This window comes from Dipodomys spectabilis, unplaced genomic scaffold (assembly GCF_019054845.1).
Source record: "Dipodomys spectabilis isolate Male_0828 unplaced genomic scaffold, ASM1905484v1 ptg000258l, whole genome shotgun sequence".
In the NCBI taxonomy this organism is placed as follows: domain Eukaryota; kingdom Metazoa; phylum Chordata; class Mammalia; order Rodentia; family Heteromyidae; genus Dipodomys; species Dipodomys spectabilis.
Genome location: NW_024870935.1, coordinates 2,624,858 through 2,642,240, shown reverse-complemented (window position 1 = coordinate 2,642,240; position 17,383 = coordinate 2,624,858). Strand labels below are relative to the sequence as shown.

General features: G+C 39.6%; 1 protein-coding gene across 4 annotated transcripts in view; it reads right to left on the bottom strand.

Moving 5' to 3' along the window:
- Positions 1–5,927: 5,927 nt before the first annotated feature.
- The window catches only part of Gabrg2 (gamma-aminobutyric acid type A receptor subunit gamma2), a 70,939-nt gene continuing 59,483 nt past the window's right edge, over positions 5,928–17,383 (bottom strand). For 2 of the 4 annotated variants that reach the window (XM_042699565.1, XM_042699566.1), the window contains 3 exons: positions 10,039–10,244; positions 7,644–7,667; positions 5,995–6,270 (listed from right to left, as the gene is read on the bottom strand). In XM_042699565.1, coding sequence (XP_042555499.1) covers positions 5,995–6,270; positions 7,644–7,667; positions 10,039–10,244 — 506 coding nt within the window. Of the gene's footprint in view, positions 6,271–7,643; positions 7,668–10,038; positions 10,245–17,383 lie in introns of all 4 variants that reach the window. The other 2 variants (XM_042699564.1, XM_042699567.1) reach the window with 2 other exon arrangements.

Sequence of the window (17,383 nt, the reverse complement as noted above, 5' to 3'; positions counted from 1 at the left end):
CACTCTCTTGCCCACAGCATGACCTTCTGGGCTCCCATGTCCTCTCATTTCCATCTGGCCTGGCCAATTGGGCCTGTCATAGAGAAGAGAGGAGGGAATCCTATGTACTTCTTCCTGTGCTTCCTCCCAGACTGGCAATTCTTTGAAAATAGTTGTATTTATCTAAAGTCGAAGCTTCTCTTGGGTAGCTTCTGTTTCCACTCCGTTCACAGGTCCCACGACTAATTTTTTCTCTTGTGCTTTCATGACTTAGGGTGGTGAGGTCGGCAACATTAATGACCTTTCACAAGTGTGTACTTTCTAAACATGCAGATGGAATATAGGATAATTTATGTGATAAAAGTAACTTGGCAAATGTGCACAAGAACGTTTAAATAAATTTATCCCGGATTATCTGTGTGGGCTCAAAAAAATTATAAGGATCCCTATAAGCAGAGAGTAGGAAATCCCAGAAAGAAACACAGTGAAGGAAACATGGTGGATGCAGTTGTTGGAATTGGAAGAGGGCTTCTAACCAAGGAAAAGAGACTTCTAGAACAGGGAAGAAACAAGGTGGAGCCCCTAGAGGGAATGCTGTTCTTGTACCTTGACTTTCTCAACAAAACTTCTAGGCTTCAGAGTTATTACTGTGTTGGTCTGAGACATTGTGTTCATGGTCATTTGAAACAGTCGCAGTAGGAAATTAATTCAGGTGATCATACTTTCCCACAGTCGGCAGACCCATGGTATCACACCATTCTTTCACTGGTGTGTTCTGCAGCTTTGTGAGTCCTCCTCTGCTTGCTTACCCTTTGATGATGCTTTGGAACACATCCATCCTTTTCCTGCCAGGACCACAAAAGTGATTATAAACAAAGCCGATGTGTAGAGACATATGCTATGGATGAAGACCTGTCGAACATACACACGGTGCCTGGCAAACAGATTTACTGTAGCGTGATTTACAAAACAAAAGGAAGAAATATTCAGTTTTCCAAAGTAAGAAAGTAGGTAGACTAATTATGGTAAAACTATATAATACTAATAATGATATCCAACAAATGTTATGTATACTCATGTGTATGCGTCATTATCTAGTGAATGAGGAAGTTTTGTACTTTTCACATTTTGCAGATTTTCCACAAATTCCCATTATTACCAGAAAGGAAGCTTTCTGGCCGTGATAGGCTCCCCTCACATGAGGCAGGGCACTTGTGTCGTGTGTGAAATTTCTGGCCGTGATAGGCCTCCTCCCATGCGGAAGGGCACTTGCGTTGGGTGTGAAACTCCCTCCTCCCAGGTCACGTACTGGCTTCCTCTACCTCCACGGTGTGCAGCTCTGTTATAGTTTCTTGTGTTGCTCTTTGTCTCTAACATATTATGGACATTTCAAGGCAAAGAATTCCTAAAATTTCTCTCTTCCTTATCTTCCTACTGCCTTCCCAGAGGCCTGTGGTTCTGTGTTTACTGAGAGCTCTTCCATTGAGTTAACTTTATAGGTGTTTAATCAAAATTTCTTCGATAAAAGACTTCATTCTAGAGCCATAAAACATACAAGTAACAAAAAGCTATAAGCCAAATGTATTTGGGGGAATAGACAAGAAGATAAAATGCCTGATTTAAGATGCAGATGGCTAGTGAATTATTTATATCATATTCTTGTCACAGCATTACTCATTTAAATTTGTTTGCTAAGAGGATTGGGTGGATCCAATCCTAAGTACTTAGGTGAGGTAAACAGCAGGACTAGACTACTCTAAAATCACACCAAACATGGAAAGAGAGAAAAGGAAAATACTGTATTTTGCTTTATTAAAGCTGGAAAGACTTCATGGATTGGGTAGACTATTTAATTAGACTGTAAAGTCTGTTAAGCAGAGGAAAAAAACTCTACGAGTAGGGCACATTGTTATAGAAGATGCTGGAAGAACTAGAACAGTGATACAAAGCAGCTGTGAGAAGATGAGGCACTGCATAATAGAACTGAACGTTAGATGGTACTCACTCTCACAGGACCATAATTAACAGCACAGAAGAGGCAGACTGAAGCCCTGCCAGAGAAGGAGGGGTCTCCTCTCCTCATTTACCCATGAGAACAGAGGGCCTGCCATAATAGGGCCTTGGTGCGTGATCCAGGGACCCTTTCTATCTCAACTCTGAATGAGAAAAGGGAATCTTCATAAATGACAATAATTACTCTTAAGCCACATTGACATGGGCCTGAATTCTTTCTTTTCTGAAATTTCATATCTGTGCTAAAGAAAATGACAAGTAATCATTTTGTGGTGTCTAGTTATTCCCTAAAACAAAAGCATGCAATATCTGCCAGTATTATCCCTATTTTTTCAGATAAGGAAACTGAGGCAGATAAAAATTACAAGTCTGAAAGACCCTAAACAATAAACAGAAAAAGCACTCCAGAATTGTACTTCCAAATCCTGAAGCACTGTTAAGTACACTGGAAATGGTAGTGATTGGCCAGCTCTTTTCAGTTTACTTTTCACCAGCTGTGTGGCCTGTGACCATTCATGGGACACTGGAAATACTACAGAGCCATGGTTCTTCTGTACACGCCCCTCTTATGCCCTCAACAAGTATTCATAGTGACAAAGAAGAGAGATGGCCATCTTTGCTAGAATCCCCAAAGATCACATCATTTGCTTACTTTATTTTGACTTTTTATTACATTTCGGCGAGTAGTCAGCATAACCCTGAAGCCAGAAAAGTGGGACACAGGCCATGCAATGACTGCGCACTCAGCTAGAGATAGGGCATTGAGCCAGACAGCAGATGAGATCGAACTGAAAATACACGTCTGGAAGGTAAGAAATAGATGTTTAAGCTGAATACAGGAGGCCACAAGGGGCCAAGAGCACGCAGGCAGGGAAAGGCGAGGGCGGCTACGCTTGTGAAAGATACTGATTTATGCTCTGGAGAGTTTAAAAGAAGCTCAAGAAAATATGACACTGACTCTGGAACAAGACTAATCCAGTCCTGATGCTTTTATGTTTTTCACTGTAATTCTTTGGTGTTAACTGGGCCTTGAAAGCAACCGATGTAAGTCTTTTCCCCAACAAGGGACTTGAATTTCCAACTTATATTTTAAAAGAAGAATTGCAAGACAAATGCTCCTTTAAGATGAACCACCATGACTATTATCGGACTTCTCTAGGAGAGCTAATCTACTTGGGGTATATGGAGCAACATTGCATAGGAGATGTTGGAAATGAGGGAGAGAGCTTTCTGCCATTCATTGAATGTCAGTACTTGAGGTACATGAATATTCATAGTTGGTAAAAAGAGGCTGCTAAATACTGACTTGGCAAAAGACAAAAAAAAAAAAGTACAGTAGTACATGGTCAGTGATCCCAACTTCATGTGCCAATGGTCTACCTTATTTACTTTTTGTCAGTTCACAAGATTTGAACTCAGGGCCTAGGCACTGACTCTGAGCTTTCATGCTCAAGGCTAGCACTCTACCACTTTGGGTAGAGTGCCCCACACTCAGTTCTCCGGTGGTTCATTGGAGAAAAGGGTCTCTCGGACTTTTCTGTCTGGGCTGGCTTTGAACTGTGATCTCAGAGCTCAGCCTCCTGAGTAGCTAGGGTTACAGGTGTTAGCACTGATGCCCAGTCTACATCTAACAGTCTGGTTTTTTAACCAAATCTCTAATGTGTTGAGATAGAGAAAGTTTGATGTTTTAGTATAAACTTCAACAATGTTTCTGCCTTCCTTCTTCGTTCCTGCCTTAAACACACATCTTAGTTCTTTAAAAGTGGAGAGAATGCTGTGTGAAAAAGGTTTAGTTCCCCAAGGCTCAGGGAAAGGGGGTTGGAGGAAGGAGACAGGAAAGAAGCTCAAACTGTTTAGGAAAAATAACCCAATTAGACCAGTGCGGTGGCACTGCGACTCCGAACTCAGCATTTTTATTGGAAAAGTCCACTTTAGGCAGTTACCTTTGTGAAAAGGTTTTCAAATACATAAACAAGGAGCAGCTGACAATTAAGAATTAGATTCTATATAATATATTCATATTGCCCATATTATGCACATATTGGAAAGCTAGCTTTGTTTAGTGTCCCCATTACAGAACACATTTCAAGTTGACAATGATAACATGTTTCTTGCCATTGAAATTTGCCAACAACTCTCCTAAAGAATAAACATTAAATATCTCAACAATTCAAAACAAGAAAATATTGTTGTTCTATTTACATTTGTTGGAAGCTAAGTACTAAAGCATTGATAGATTAAAATTGGTCACTAAATGTATTTCAAGATTCATCCAGATGAGTTGATATCACTTTACATGATTTTATATTACCCAAGTTGTTCTCTCTTTTCTATACTTTTTAGATTATGTATAGAGTTATACTACCAATAGTTAAATTCTGACTCCATGAAATAATTGCCTTAAAGAAGAACTGGAAGAGGGTGTGTTTAAAAACTATATGTGTATTTGGGATGAGCAAAGGAAGATACAGCTCACCCCATAATGTTTGAACTGTGCGGCCATCATATTTGGTTACTACAAAGTCTTACGAGGCTATAGTCACCGGCACATTGACCTCTGCATAAACTATTCATTTGTTTGCTCCCTTTTTATTTTAATATTCAGTAAAGTTTTTCCTGTATAATAAAGTACTACGTTCTGAATTCCAGTCACATATGAAAGTCTTGTCCATCCCTGTCATAAATTCCCAAGCAGACTTACACCCAAACCTGGAGAAGTAATAAAGTATAGGCCCACGCAGTCATTTGTGCACAAACATGAGACATGGATACTATTTTAAAAGAAGTACAGACTGCCAAAACAATGTTTTTAAAGAGGAACATAATAGCCAGAGTTCCCTGGATCCTTTGGTTGTTTCTACAAGATCAAACATCGCTTGACAATGCCGGAGTGAAAAAGATGAATCTCAACTTCCAGGTCATAAGAGGAAGATTCATCATCAGGGATTTGGGCAGGTGATTTATCTCAGACTATATTTTCTAAGCACTGACTATGTGCCAGGCACAAGGTATAGAGACCCAAAGAAATGGCAATGATTCTGCCTACAAGGCAATCACCATCACTGGAAGCAGATAATAAGATGGAGGTTTCGTTCTGTTAAGAACTACCATCCTAAAAGGAAGGAAAAATAGCAGCAAGCACATACAATTACTTCATACTCTACTTAGAAAACTGGGCATATTTAAGAGTTAGCAAATGTCCATTATTCAGCCTATACTTTACTTCAAGTAGTGTCATCTGTCATACAAAAGCAAGTAAATCAACTAAGTCTTCATGCATGAGGGGGAGGGCAGTGAAAATTCCTCCCTCCAATTCCAAACCCAAATCCTTAAAATTGCATTCATGTTTTCTGTTATATAGCCCAAAGACACAAAATAAAAGACAATACTTTAGGATGATAACTTCAATCCATTTATTTTGGCTCTAAAGAGATGCATGCATTAAACTGGAAGCATTCTACATTATTGAAATATTTACATCATTGTACAGGTGATGTGCAGGAAATTTTGTTCTTGTCTTGGGATAAAGGCTTAGTAGATTTCTACTCTAGGCTTTTATATTTAAAGTGAGTTGTGATTCTTCACAAATAAGGGAGGTATTCTATTTTGTTTGAGTTTACCACAACTTGACCCCAAGCGAACATAGGATACGGTTTGGGACCTTTTGGGTGGAACTGTATTATGAACCAAGTAAAGATACCACCTCTATAAAGAGTCATGCTCTCACAATTTCAGTTGTTGTAGCTGAAAAATAACTGTCTTGCTTGGCTTCAGAGTTCTTGTTCTAATTTGACTTTTGCCTTGCAGGTTTGAAACATGACACACCATTGAAGTTCAAATTACACTAACCAAAGGAGAGTTGGGCACAAACAACATGACGTCATACAGTTTACCAGATCAGGACGTAGAAATGAACTCGGATCATTACCAACTACACTCAGAAAGGACACCTTTCCGTGAGATTCAGCAAGTAAGACCCATATCAGAAAGACCCAAAGCTCCTCACAGGTAAAGATACGAGACCCAGTACACCAGATTGAACAAGCAGAAGGCAGTGGGAAAGAAGATTCTAGCATAGGAGTCCATTTTGGCAATGCGGATATGTATCCTCCCATGTCTCCAGGCTCCGGTTCGACAGTCTTCAAAGCAGCAGAAAAAACTGGCACAGTCCTTGCCATCCAGACACTCATACCCATATTCTTCATCCCTCTCTTGTAGGTGTGTGGCATTGTTCATTTGAATGGTTGCTGATCGTGGGCGGATATCAATGGTCGGAGCCTGGGACAAAGGTGGGGAAGGAGAGAGCTCCAAGTTAGGGATGCTTGAGCAACCTTAGGCTTTCTCCACAATGCCACCAATGGGATGATGAGTCTGAAAATGAGTACTCAGAAAATTGCTATGGCATTGCGATCTAGGATGGGAAGATTTAACTTAGAAAGAGGTAGCACATTTGCGGATTTCAAATACTGAGCTTAAGCAGTGCAGCTGAAAATAATGTCAAGCTAATTGCTAACGCAAGAATATAGAACACCAAAAAAAAACGCAAAGTTTAAAGATTCAAATCAAACTACATGGAATCGTATTCTATTAATTACTAGATGTGAAATTGGTTACATGAAGCCATTTGATGAGACTGCTTGTGAGTGATACAGAGAAATAAAAATGCATTGATTTTGAAATCAAATTCTGTCATGCTTAGTTATGGGCAGATAGGAAACCCCATTACACTGAGCAAATATATTAAATGATGTTGATAGAAAAATGCTAAAATTCATAATTTAGAAGATTTCTGATTTTATACCACTAAGGTAGTATACCTTATGTTTTCAGAGAGTATTTAGTAGCACTCACCAATTTGAAATTAAGAAGTCAGCAGTATTCATATATGTGTGAATTAATCTACATGTTAATTGTTTTAGCATTTGAGGAGAAACTATTAATTAGTTAATACCAGTTAGTAAGTTCATACCAGTTAACTACATGCAAATCTAATCTTGCTACCAAACTACTAATAAAATTTGAGTGTATGTAATGTTGATTTTGCTGGGTTACTTAAGTAACTCAGCATAAACACAAATCTGAATCTATGAGAATTGAGTAGAAATCTCATGTTAACATTTTATAGAACCATCAAACCTGGCGAGCACATCAGAAGAAAAGTACAGGTGTTTTAATTTAAAGTCTTTAAAAGACAGTATTGTTCTTATGAGATTCACATTTTCGCTTAGACAAAAGAGATAAATTTTATGGAGAAAATTTAAAACCTGGGTTTTAGGGTTTATAGAGTTAAATTTTGTTTTAAAAGAATTCAGGTATAAACAAGTGAAATTGGATCCCATTTTCTCCCATTCTGAAGAGAGAAGGTCATTTTTGGCTTTGATGTTTAAAAGAGCCTTGATTACCTGTGACATTTCACAGGCCTTACAATTGTGAGCTTTTGAGTAAGATTAAAGCCTGTGGTGAAATGCTGAATAGTTACTTCATCAACTCTGGAAACTACAGAATTTTCCCCAACCTTGAGTATGTTATCTCTAGTAGAATGCTTAAATCTCTACTCAAAAAAAATGAATTAAATAAAAACACAGTGTGAAGCGTTAATAGTTAAATTTAGCAATTGCATGCAGTGGATTTTCATTCCAAGAACATTATACCTTGAAGGAAAACATCCGGAGAAGCTTTGGGTTTGTAGACAGAAAAGAGAATCGCAGGTTTGGGGGGTTTTTTAATAAAAAAAAAAAAAAAAGAAGGAAAGGGTAGGAAAAAATAAGAAAGAGAAACAAAATAAGATAAATTAAAAATACATTTTGAAAACACAGCAAGTAAAATGAACTGAAATTATAAACACAGAAGGAGAGTTCTGAACTGGGATAAAGTATATGCTCAATTGCTACAACAGAATCTGGTGCATTTTAGTTAAATCTTCAGTAAAAGAGTCCACATTTATCTCACTGCAAAAGCCAGTGTTGTCCAATTGTGAGTCTTCCTGTTGTCTATTTTCCCTGTATAGAAATAGTGTCAATTTATTTTCTAACAGTCATCAGGGAGACCATCACTGCTGAGACTTGGCACGTGAGAAGAGGGCAGGTAGACAGGAAAAGGAAATATCAGCGTCTCCTTCCACACTGTAGCAGTTTTGATAAATTAGCAGGTTGAAGGGAAAACGTATGAAATGCTCTGGAAATTTTATTTTCTCATTTTCTTTGATTCCTTTTCTCCTCTCCCTTCTCATTCCCCCCCCCCCCCCCTGCTATTTCTATGACTCTAGATTGAGGAATTCAACTGTGTTCCTCTCTGCCCTGCCGTGATATAGCTGATAACCAAAGGACTCTTTTCTAAAGGATTTTTCAAAAGTGGTCTGACAGCCTAACCTCATGCCCTTGTTATAGCTGGCAGGTACAATAGCAGGGGTCATCTTCTCAGGAGAGGATGAAATGGAAGGAGGAGAGGGAGCAAACAAAAACACCCAGCACAAGGAAAAGAAAACAATGGAAAGGCAGAGAAAGGCAAAACAGAGAGAGCAAAGGTTGCACAGGGCATCATAAATACTGGAGGAAATAAACAAGAAGCATTTCCTTTTGTAATCAACAGGATCCTTTACTTGCTTCAGTAAATGTGCTATTTGCAGACTTTTTCTGGAGTTTCTGGGAGATGTGTCAGGATATAACTTAGAACCAGCTAGATTTCCCTGGGCCACATAGGTAGCCACTGTCATAGCCCTTGTGACTCTTAGACCACAAAGCCAGGAAAGGCTGGAAATCAGGGAGGCGGGGCCGTTACCCTTGCCGGAATGGACCTTAACTCTCATTTGTGGCTCTAAAAGCCAGAGTCTGCTCTGTGGACTTGTGGGTAGTTACCTGTTTTCCTTAAAGCCACAATAAAAGCCAATCACTGTGGGCACTTATCTTTGTGCCTGATCTTCTCTGATTAAACCTCAGAGCAATCAAAAGTCATCCTACCTGTGTCCAAATCACACAGATGCTGAAAGAGATTCTTGTTAGTATAAATCATGAATTTATTTATGATAATCAACCACCAGCCATCAACCATCACTGTTACCAAACCATATCATCAACTACAAAGGACAAGGACTCTCTTTGAGTTTACCTCCCTCACCAGATTCATTTCTCCCAGCATTGCCATAACACATTAATTTTCTATACGAGAAAGACATGGGGAGACTAGTAACTTACCTGAACTTAGTAAAGTATTTGTTTTCAAAGGAAAAAGAGCCAGGTACTAGTGACTTGCATGTATAATCTTAGCTACACAGGAGGCTAAGATGTGAGGATCACAGTTCAAAGGTAGCCTAAGCAGAAAAGTTCAAGACACTCTCCAATTAACCAGCCAAAAGGCAAGATTGGCGGTGTGACTGACGTGGTAGAGTACCAACTGTAGGTGAGAATTTTGAGCAAGATCATGAAGCCCTTAATTTAAACCCTGCTACTAGCGTGCATGCATGTATACACACACACACACACACACACACACACACACACACACACACACAAAGATAATATTATATATGGATCCAACAGAAGTCATCAGGTGATGATATACCTGTGTATGCCCACCCAACAACACACTAAATCATTTGGAAAAGTGTGATAATCCTCAGAACTTTAAGCACCTGCAGCTGAGCAGTGGAATGACTTAAATGAAAGTTTTCATTTATAACACTAAAAAATTTAAAACTTGATAGTAACTGGGGCAGAAAGATGAAAATCAGTGAGACTTAGAACAACAGCGGATAGCACATGGCTATATTCCTCGACATCAGTTTTAACCTATAACATAAAGATGCAAGATGTTGTATTTGCATAAGGATTCTGACTTAGAACCCAGGAATCTCTCAAGGAACTAATGACCATTTAGTGGATCTTTATGGTCTGGCTCAAACTCATACCAAACTGTTTTTATCTTGAAGCCCAAATTCTGAGCCTTCACCTTCAGCTAGGATACCAAAACCAAACTAAGCAAAAACCTTGTGGTCTTTATACATTAAAAAACAAACAAACTTCAGTGTTCCCAGTGGGAAATGATACATACAGGATTTTTCTTCTTTTTGTCCTTGTCCTTGCTTGGTTTCCGATTGCTCACAAAATAATGCAGGGTCCCATACTCCACCAAAGCAGAGAAGACAAAGATAAAGCAAACAGATACAAAGAGGTCCATGGCTGTGACGTAGGAGACCTTGGGGAGAGATTTCCGGGCGATGGTGCTGAGAGTGGTCATCGTCAGGACTGTGGTGATACCTGGAGACAGGCAAGACAGAACAGATCATGTGACAGCATGTGGCCAAGTGAACAATGAGTCACTCTTCATTTCTGATCCCCATCCTCAACAATGGGGGAGGAGTCACAACTAATTAATTTCTCCATCTCGCAGATACTATTGCTTGTCTGCTGTATATGTTATTGTGGTGAGCACTGAGTATATGCTGGAACCTAGAGGCTGGTCCTGGCACTAGGTGCTTTATATTTTAGTAAGAGACCCCTAGGAACCAGAGAACTATGAGTCAGGCATGTAATGAAAATCTTCACTTTGAAGTAGGGATACTGGATCTGGCTGGCGCCATCTTGGCCACATGGTGGACGATAGGGTATTGGGTTTAACTAGTGCCATCTTCTCTTCATGGTGGAGACTGGGAAGTCCCACTTCCCAGGTAATGGACCGGGTGCCTGAATTGCTAGAGGCAGAGGCGGGGACTTGGACTCTAGGTTCCTGAGCCTGCCAGTCTCTCAAGCTCCCTGTGACACTGCCCCTAACCTAGCCCTATTTAGGCCCAAGCTAGCTCAGGCGCCATTACTCAGTGCCACATGTCTCTGCATTTGTGTCCTGTCTCTTCTCTGGTCACCACAGTGCCCCACTTCAGCTCCCCATTGGAGCTGATCTGGTTTGTTGGTATTGTTTTTCTGCTTTCCTTTCCTTTCTGGCTCTCATGGCTGAGTTTTCTGACCGTGTCAAGTGTATTCATGGGGCTGCTGGGCTTTGACATGAGAATCCACCAGCGGCCCTCCAGCTCTCCAAGAAGGATTTGTAATTTGGCCTTGTAAGTGATGGATTCTCTGTCTCTCGTCAACTGGATTTACTGGATGGATCTTACAACTTCACGTACGGTGTGTGCTGTGGGAGGTGACAGGCATGATGGGAAACTCCTTGGGTGGAAGGAAGCTCCCTGTGGGGGGCTGGTGGTTAAGATGTGAAGCTTAAATATAAGAAGTAACCAACTTTGTGACTATTACAAAATTAAAAGAAGGTTTGGAGGAAAGGAAATCTTGTTTCTTTATGGCTGTTTAGAGTGCACGGCATCTGACGACAGGCAGGGAAATCAATGTTGCATTGGTGAAGTAGAAGTTATGCATACATTGCATACATTCCCATGATTTGGTAGATGATTTTTTATAGGATGAAAATAATTATCTCCAAAGTAAAATAAGACATAATATTTGCTGAAATTATTTTTTGCATTAGGCTCTGTCATTGGCCCATCGTTAGGAAATCAACAGAGGGAGAATTTGGATGCAGGAATTAAGTATGCAATTAAAAAACTCTTCTTTTCCTAATTGTACAATTGTCAAGCAAACTGATTTCTCTTGATAAATGACATAAATACTTCTTAGGGTTGGACTAAGTCATCTTACTTTTATTTATAATCAATCAATCTATCTATCTATCTATCTATCTATCTATCTATCTATCTATCTATCTATCTATCTATTCATTTACTTACTTGTGTTAATCTTGGGGCTTGAACTAAGGGCCTGAATGCTGTCCTGAAGCTTTTTTTGCTCAAGGCTAGCACTCTACCACTTGATCTACAACTCCACTTCTGGCATTTTTTGTTTTTTTGGTGGTAGCTATTTGGAGATAAGAGTCTCACAGACTGTCCTTTCTAGGCTAGCTTTGAATAGCCCTCCCTAGATTTCAGCCTCCTAAGTAGCTAAGATTACAGATGTGAGCCACTAGTGCCCAGCTCATCATCCGTTCTTTTCAGATTGCTCCTCATGACACAAATGTGCAGTTACGTTTAGGGAGTAGTGATGTGGAGAAGTGAGACAACAAAGTTAAAATAGTCACTGCTGCCGGCTGTGTGGGTTTTCGCCTTTCCCACCACCGGCCTCAGGAGTCCTCACACCCGCGCTGAGTCACACTGTCTGTGCACACCAGGCAGGTGAAGGCCGAGTTCCTGACAGTGGAGTGACCTCATGTAAGTTGTTTAAACTTGCAGCACCTCCATTTCCTCAGCTCAGTTTGAAAGCATGCGATAATCATTTGTGTTATTAGCACTTCTGTGTGTCTTTTCTGCCAAGTATAGAAAAGTCCGACAAGCCATGGGGAGCTGGCCTGACAGGTAAATGATGAGGAGGTAGGGTCAGCCACCTGTTCATTCCTCAGAAGCCTCTTCCTCATTCCTTTACTCGCTCACTTTTGTCCTTTTTCCAACATATTCACTTTCCAAGTAACATTTATTTAGTAAGTATTAAACATTAAATACCACTCACTAAGCGAGCTACCTACGCAGACTTAAATGGGACATGTGAGCAAAAGCCCAGACTTCAACAAGAAGAACAATTTAAATATTTTCCTTCACATATTCTTATGGAACAGGGTAGGCTGGAATATGTCACTGCATTTACTCTAGCCATTCATAACTACATACAGCATTTGAATCACCATCCAGGTAGTGGCTTATGTTCCAGGCACTACCACGGAGATGAAAAGGAGATTTGCATTACTCCGATTGGAGAGATGGGACTTGGACTAACAGTGGCAAGTTCTAGTCCTAAAATATTAGGCTCACGATATGCTGAGTTAATTTCAGCTTGTACCATTAGACTAGATATTCAAATTGTTGAATAGGACTGTAACACACAGTACTGCATAAAACAGGAAAAATCAAAATGACTTCATTTTGAAACAGATGGGAAACTAAATTAAGTTTGGAAGAGGACAGATACGCAAATTACTTTTTTTTTTTTTTTTTTTTTTTTTTTTTTTTCTTTTCCATTTTTTTTTTTTATTTTATTTTATTTTTTTATTGTAAAGCTACTATACAGAGGGTTACAGTTACATGAGTGAGGTTATGAGTACACTTCCTCTTGAACATTGTTACCCCCTCCATTGTTTTCCCCCTACCATCCCCTCCCTCCCTTCCCCGAGGTTCTTTTTTTTTTTTTTTTTTTTGATTGTGATTAAATGATTACATAATTTCAAAGTCACAAGTTCATTCTAACTTCCCTGGAGCAAATTGTCTACCACAGTCTGTAATATATAACAGTGTTCACATGTTATATACCATATTTGTGATCAGCAGCATGAGGATATTTAGTAGTGGTTCAACCAGATGAGCGGGAGTTCTTTGTTTCTTAAGTCCTGTTAGTTTTGTCGTATCACTAACCTTTTGGATTTAGCATCCACTTATGAGGGAGACCATGTACCGTTTGTCTCTTCGTTCTTGGCTTACCTCGCTCAACATGATTCCTTCTAGCTCCATCCATTTCCCTGCAAATGCCATTATTTTGTCATTTCTAATGGCTGCATAATATTCCATTGTGTATAGATACCACAATTTTTGGATCCTTTCATCTGTGGTGGGGCACCTAGGTTGTTTCCATATCCTAGCTATTGCGAACAGTGCTGCAATAAACATGGAGGTGCACGTGTCCTTGTATATTGGTTCCTGTTGTTCAGGGTAGATGCCTAGAAGTGGTATGACTGGGTCGTAAGGGAGGTCAATCTTTAGCTTTCTAAGGACCCTCCAGACTGCTTTCCAAAGTGGTTGTATAAGTGTACATTCCCACCAGCAGTGTAATAGGGTTCCTCTTTCTCCACATCCCCTCCAGCATTTGTCGTTGGCTGATTTGTGGATGTGGGACATTCTGACTGGGGTAAGGTGGTATCTCAGGGTTGTCTTTATTTGCATTTCCTTCACCACCAGGGATGATGAACATTTCCTCATGTGTTTCTTTGCCATTTTTATTTCTTCATTTGAGAAGTCCCTCTTTAGTTCCCTTGCCCATTTAGTAATTGGTTTGTTAGGTTTGGGAGGGATTAGTTTCTTGAGTTCCCTGTATATACAGGATGTTAACCCCTTGTCTGATATATTGCTGGTAAATATTTTTTCCCAATTAGTTGGTTGTCTTTCTAGCTTAGTTGCGATAGATTTAGCTGTGCAGAAGCTTTTTATTTTAAGGTAGTCCCATTTGTCGAGTCTCTCTCCAACTTGTTGTGACCCTGGGACTCTGTTCAGGAAGTTCCTTCCTGTGCCTATTAGTTCAAGTGTCTCTCCTACTCTGTCCTGCAGTAGTTTCAGAGATTCAGGTTTAATGTTAAGGTCTTTAATCCATTTTGAGTTGATGTTGGTGCATGGTGATAGGCTGGGGTCCACTTTTAGTTTTCTGCATGTGGCTGCCCAGTTTTCCCAGCACCAGCGGTTGAAGAGGCTGTGTTTCTTCCATTGTATGTCTTTGGCTCCTTTGTCGAATATCAGCTGGCTGTAGGCCTGTGGATTTATATCTGGATCTTCTATTCTGTTCCATTGGTCTTCGGGTCTGTTTTTGTGCCAGTACCATGCTGTCTTTGTGATTATAGCTCTGTAGTAGAGTTTGAAGTTCGGCATGGATAGCCCTCCCATATTGTCTTTATCCCCTAGAATTGTTTTGGCTATTCTAGGTCTTTTGTTGTTCCATATAAATTTTTGGACTGTTTTCTGTATTTCAGTGATGTACGTCATTGGGATTTTAATAGGAATTGCATTGAATTTGTATATTAATTTTGGAAGTATCACCATCTTTACTATATTAAGTCGGCCTATCCAGGAGCATGGGAGGTCTTTCCATTTCCTAGTGTCTTCTGCAATTTCTTTCTTTAACTTTTTATAGTTCTCATTAAATAGTTCTTTTACATCTTTGGTTAGGTTAATTCCTAAATATTTTATTTTTTGGGAGGTTATTGTGAATGGGGTTGCTCCCTTTATTTCCCTCTCTTCCTGTGCGTTATCAGTGTATAGGAAGGCAACTGATTTTTGTGGGTTTATTTTGTATCCTGCTATTTTGCCGAAGTGACTTATGATTTCTAAAAGTTTGGGGATGGAGTTTTTGGGATCGTGGAGGTATAGTATCATGTCGTCTGCAAAAAGGGATAGTTTCACTTCTTCTTTCCCTATGCGGATCCCTTTAATGTCTTTTTCTTGCCTTATTGCCCTGGCTAAGGGTTCTAGGACTATGTTGAAGAGGAGTGGAGACAGTGGACATCCTTGCCTTGTTCCTGTTTTTAGGAGGATTGGTTGTAGCTTTTCCCCATTAAGTATAATATTGGCTATTGGTCTGTCATAAATGGCTTTTATTGTTTTTAGAAATGTTCCTTCTATTCCTATTTTCTCCAGAGCTTTTAGCATGAATGAATGTTGAATTTTATCAAAGGCCTTTTCTGCATCTGTGGCGATAATCATGTGATTCTTGACCTTGGCTCTGTTGATATGCTGGATTACATTTATTGACTTACGTATGTTAAACCATCCCTGTGTCTCTGGGATGAAGCCTACCTGATCATAGTGTATTATTTTTTTTATGTGTTTCTGGATTCTGTTAGCTAGAATCTTGTTAAGGATCTTTGCATCTGTGTTCATCAAGGAGATTGGCCTGTAATTCTCCTTTTTGGTTGGGTCTTTGCCTGGTTTGGGGATGAGTGTGATATTGGCTTCGTAGAATGAGTTTGGGATAGCTCCCTCCTTCTCTGTTTCTCTGAAGAGCTTGAGGAGTATGGGTATTAGTTCTTCTTTAAAGGTCTTATAGAATTCTGCTGTGAATCCATCTGGTCCTGGGCTTTTTTTTGTTGGAAGACTTTTGATAGCTTCCTGTATCTCATTATAGGATATTGGCTTATTTAATTGGTTAACTTCTTCTTTGCTCAGTTTGGGTAACTTGTATTTCTCTAAAAATGCATCCATTTCCGCCAGATTTTCTTCCTTTAGAGAGTATAGCTTTTGAAAGTAGTCTGTTAGAATTGTTTGGATATCTTGGGTACGTGTTGTGATGTTTCCCGTGGCATCCCTAATCCTATTAATATGGGTTTCCTCTCTTCTTTTTTTAATTAATCTTGCCAACGGGCCATCAATTTTGTTTATTTTTTCAAAGAACCAGCTTTTTGTTTGGTTTATTTTGGTTATGGTTTTCTGATTTTCTAATTGGTTAATCTCTGCTCTCAATTTGGTTATCTGGCTTCGTCTAGTAGCTTTAGGTCCCATTTTTTCTTGTTTTTCTAGCTGTTTTAGTTGCAACATGAGATTATTTACTTGGTCTGTCTCCATTCTCTTGATGTGGGCACTGAGGGCAATAAATTTGCCCCTCAGGACTGCTTTTGCTGTGTCCCACAAGTTTCTTTGTGAGGTGTTTTCATTTTCATTGAGTTCTAGGAAATGCTTTATTTCTTCTCTGATCTCTTCTGTTACCCAGGCCTTGTTAAGGAGTGTGCTGTTCAATTTCCATGTATTAGAGAAATTTCTGCGGTATGCTTTGTTATTGAGAGCTAGCTTGATTCCACTGTGGTCAGATAGGATACAGGGGATTATGTCGATCCCTTTGTATTTGCTTAAGTTCCTTGAATGAACTATGATATGGTCTATTTTGGAGAAAGTTCCATGAGCTGCTGAGAAGAATGTGTACTGTGTTGTTTTAGGGTGAAATACTCGGTAGATGTCAGTTAATTCCGCTTGAAGTATGGCCTCACTTAATTCGGTAGCTTCTTTGCCAATCCTCTGGTTGGTAGACCTGTCCTTTGGTGAGAGTGGCGTGTTAAAGTCTCCTAGTATTATCGTATTGGGATCTATTTTATTCTGTAAGTTTGAGAGCATTTGTTTAACATATCTGGGTGCACCGATATTTGGGGCATATAAGTTGATGATGGTTATATCCTCCTCTTGGATTGTTCCCTTTATTAATATGTAGTGTCCGTCCTTGTCTTTCTGTACTGATTTTAATGAAAAGTTTATTTTGTCAGATATCAGGATAGCTACACCTGCTTTCTTATTGGGGGAATTTGATTGGTAGATCCTTTTCCACCCCTTCACTCTGAGTTTGTTTGTATGTTTGGCTGAGAGGTGGGTCTCCTGAAGGCAACAGATGGATGGGTCTTGTTTTCTGATCCAGTCCTCAGTTCGTTTTCTTTTAATTGGCGAATTCAGCCCATTTATATTAAGAGAAAGTATAGAGAGATGCATTGTTGTCCCTGCCATTCCGTTTTCCTAAGTTTTTCTTCTTTCCTTTCCTCCTGTGCTTGCTCAGTTAGACTTTGAGTAATGCCTGTTTGGGGCAGGTCCCAGTTCCTGGTTGCTTTCTTCAGGTTGTGTCCCCCCTCTTAGAATTCTTTGTAATGCTGGCTTAATGTTTATGTA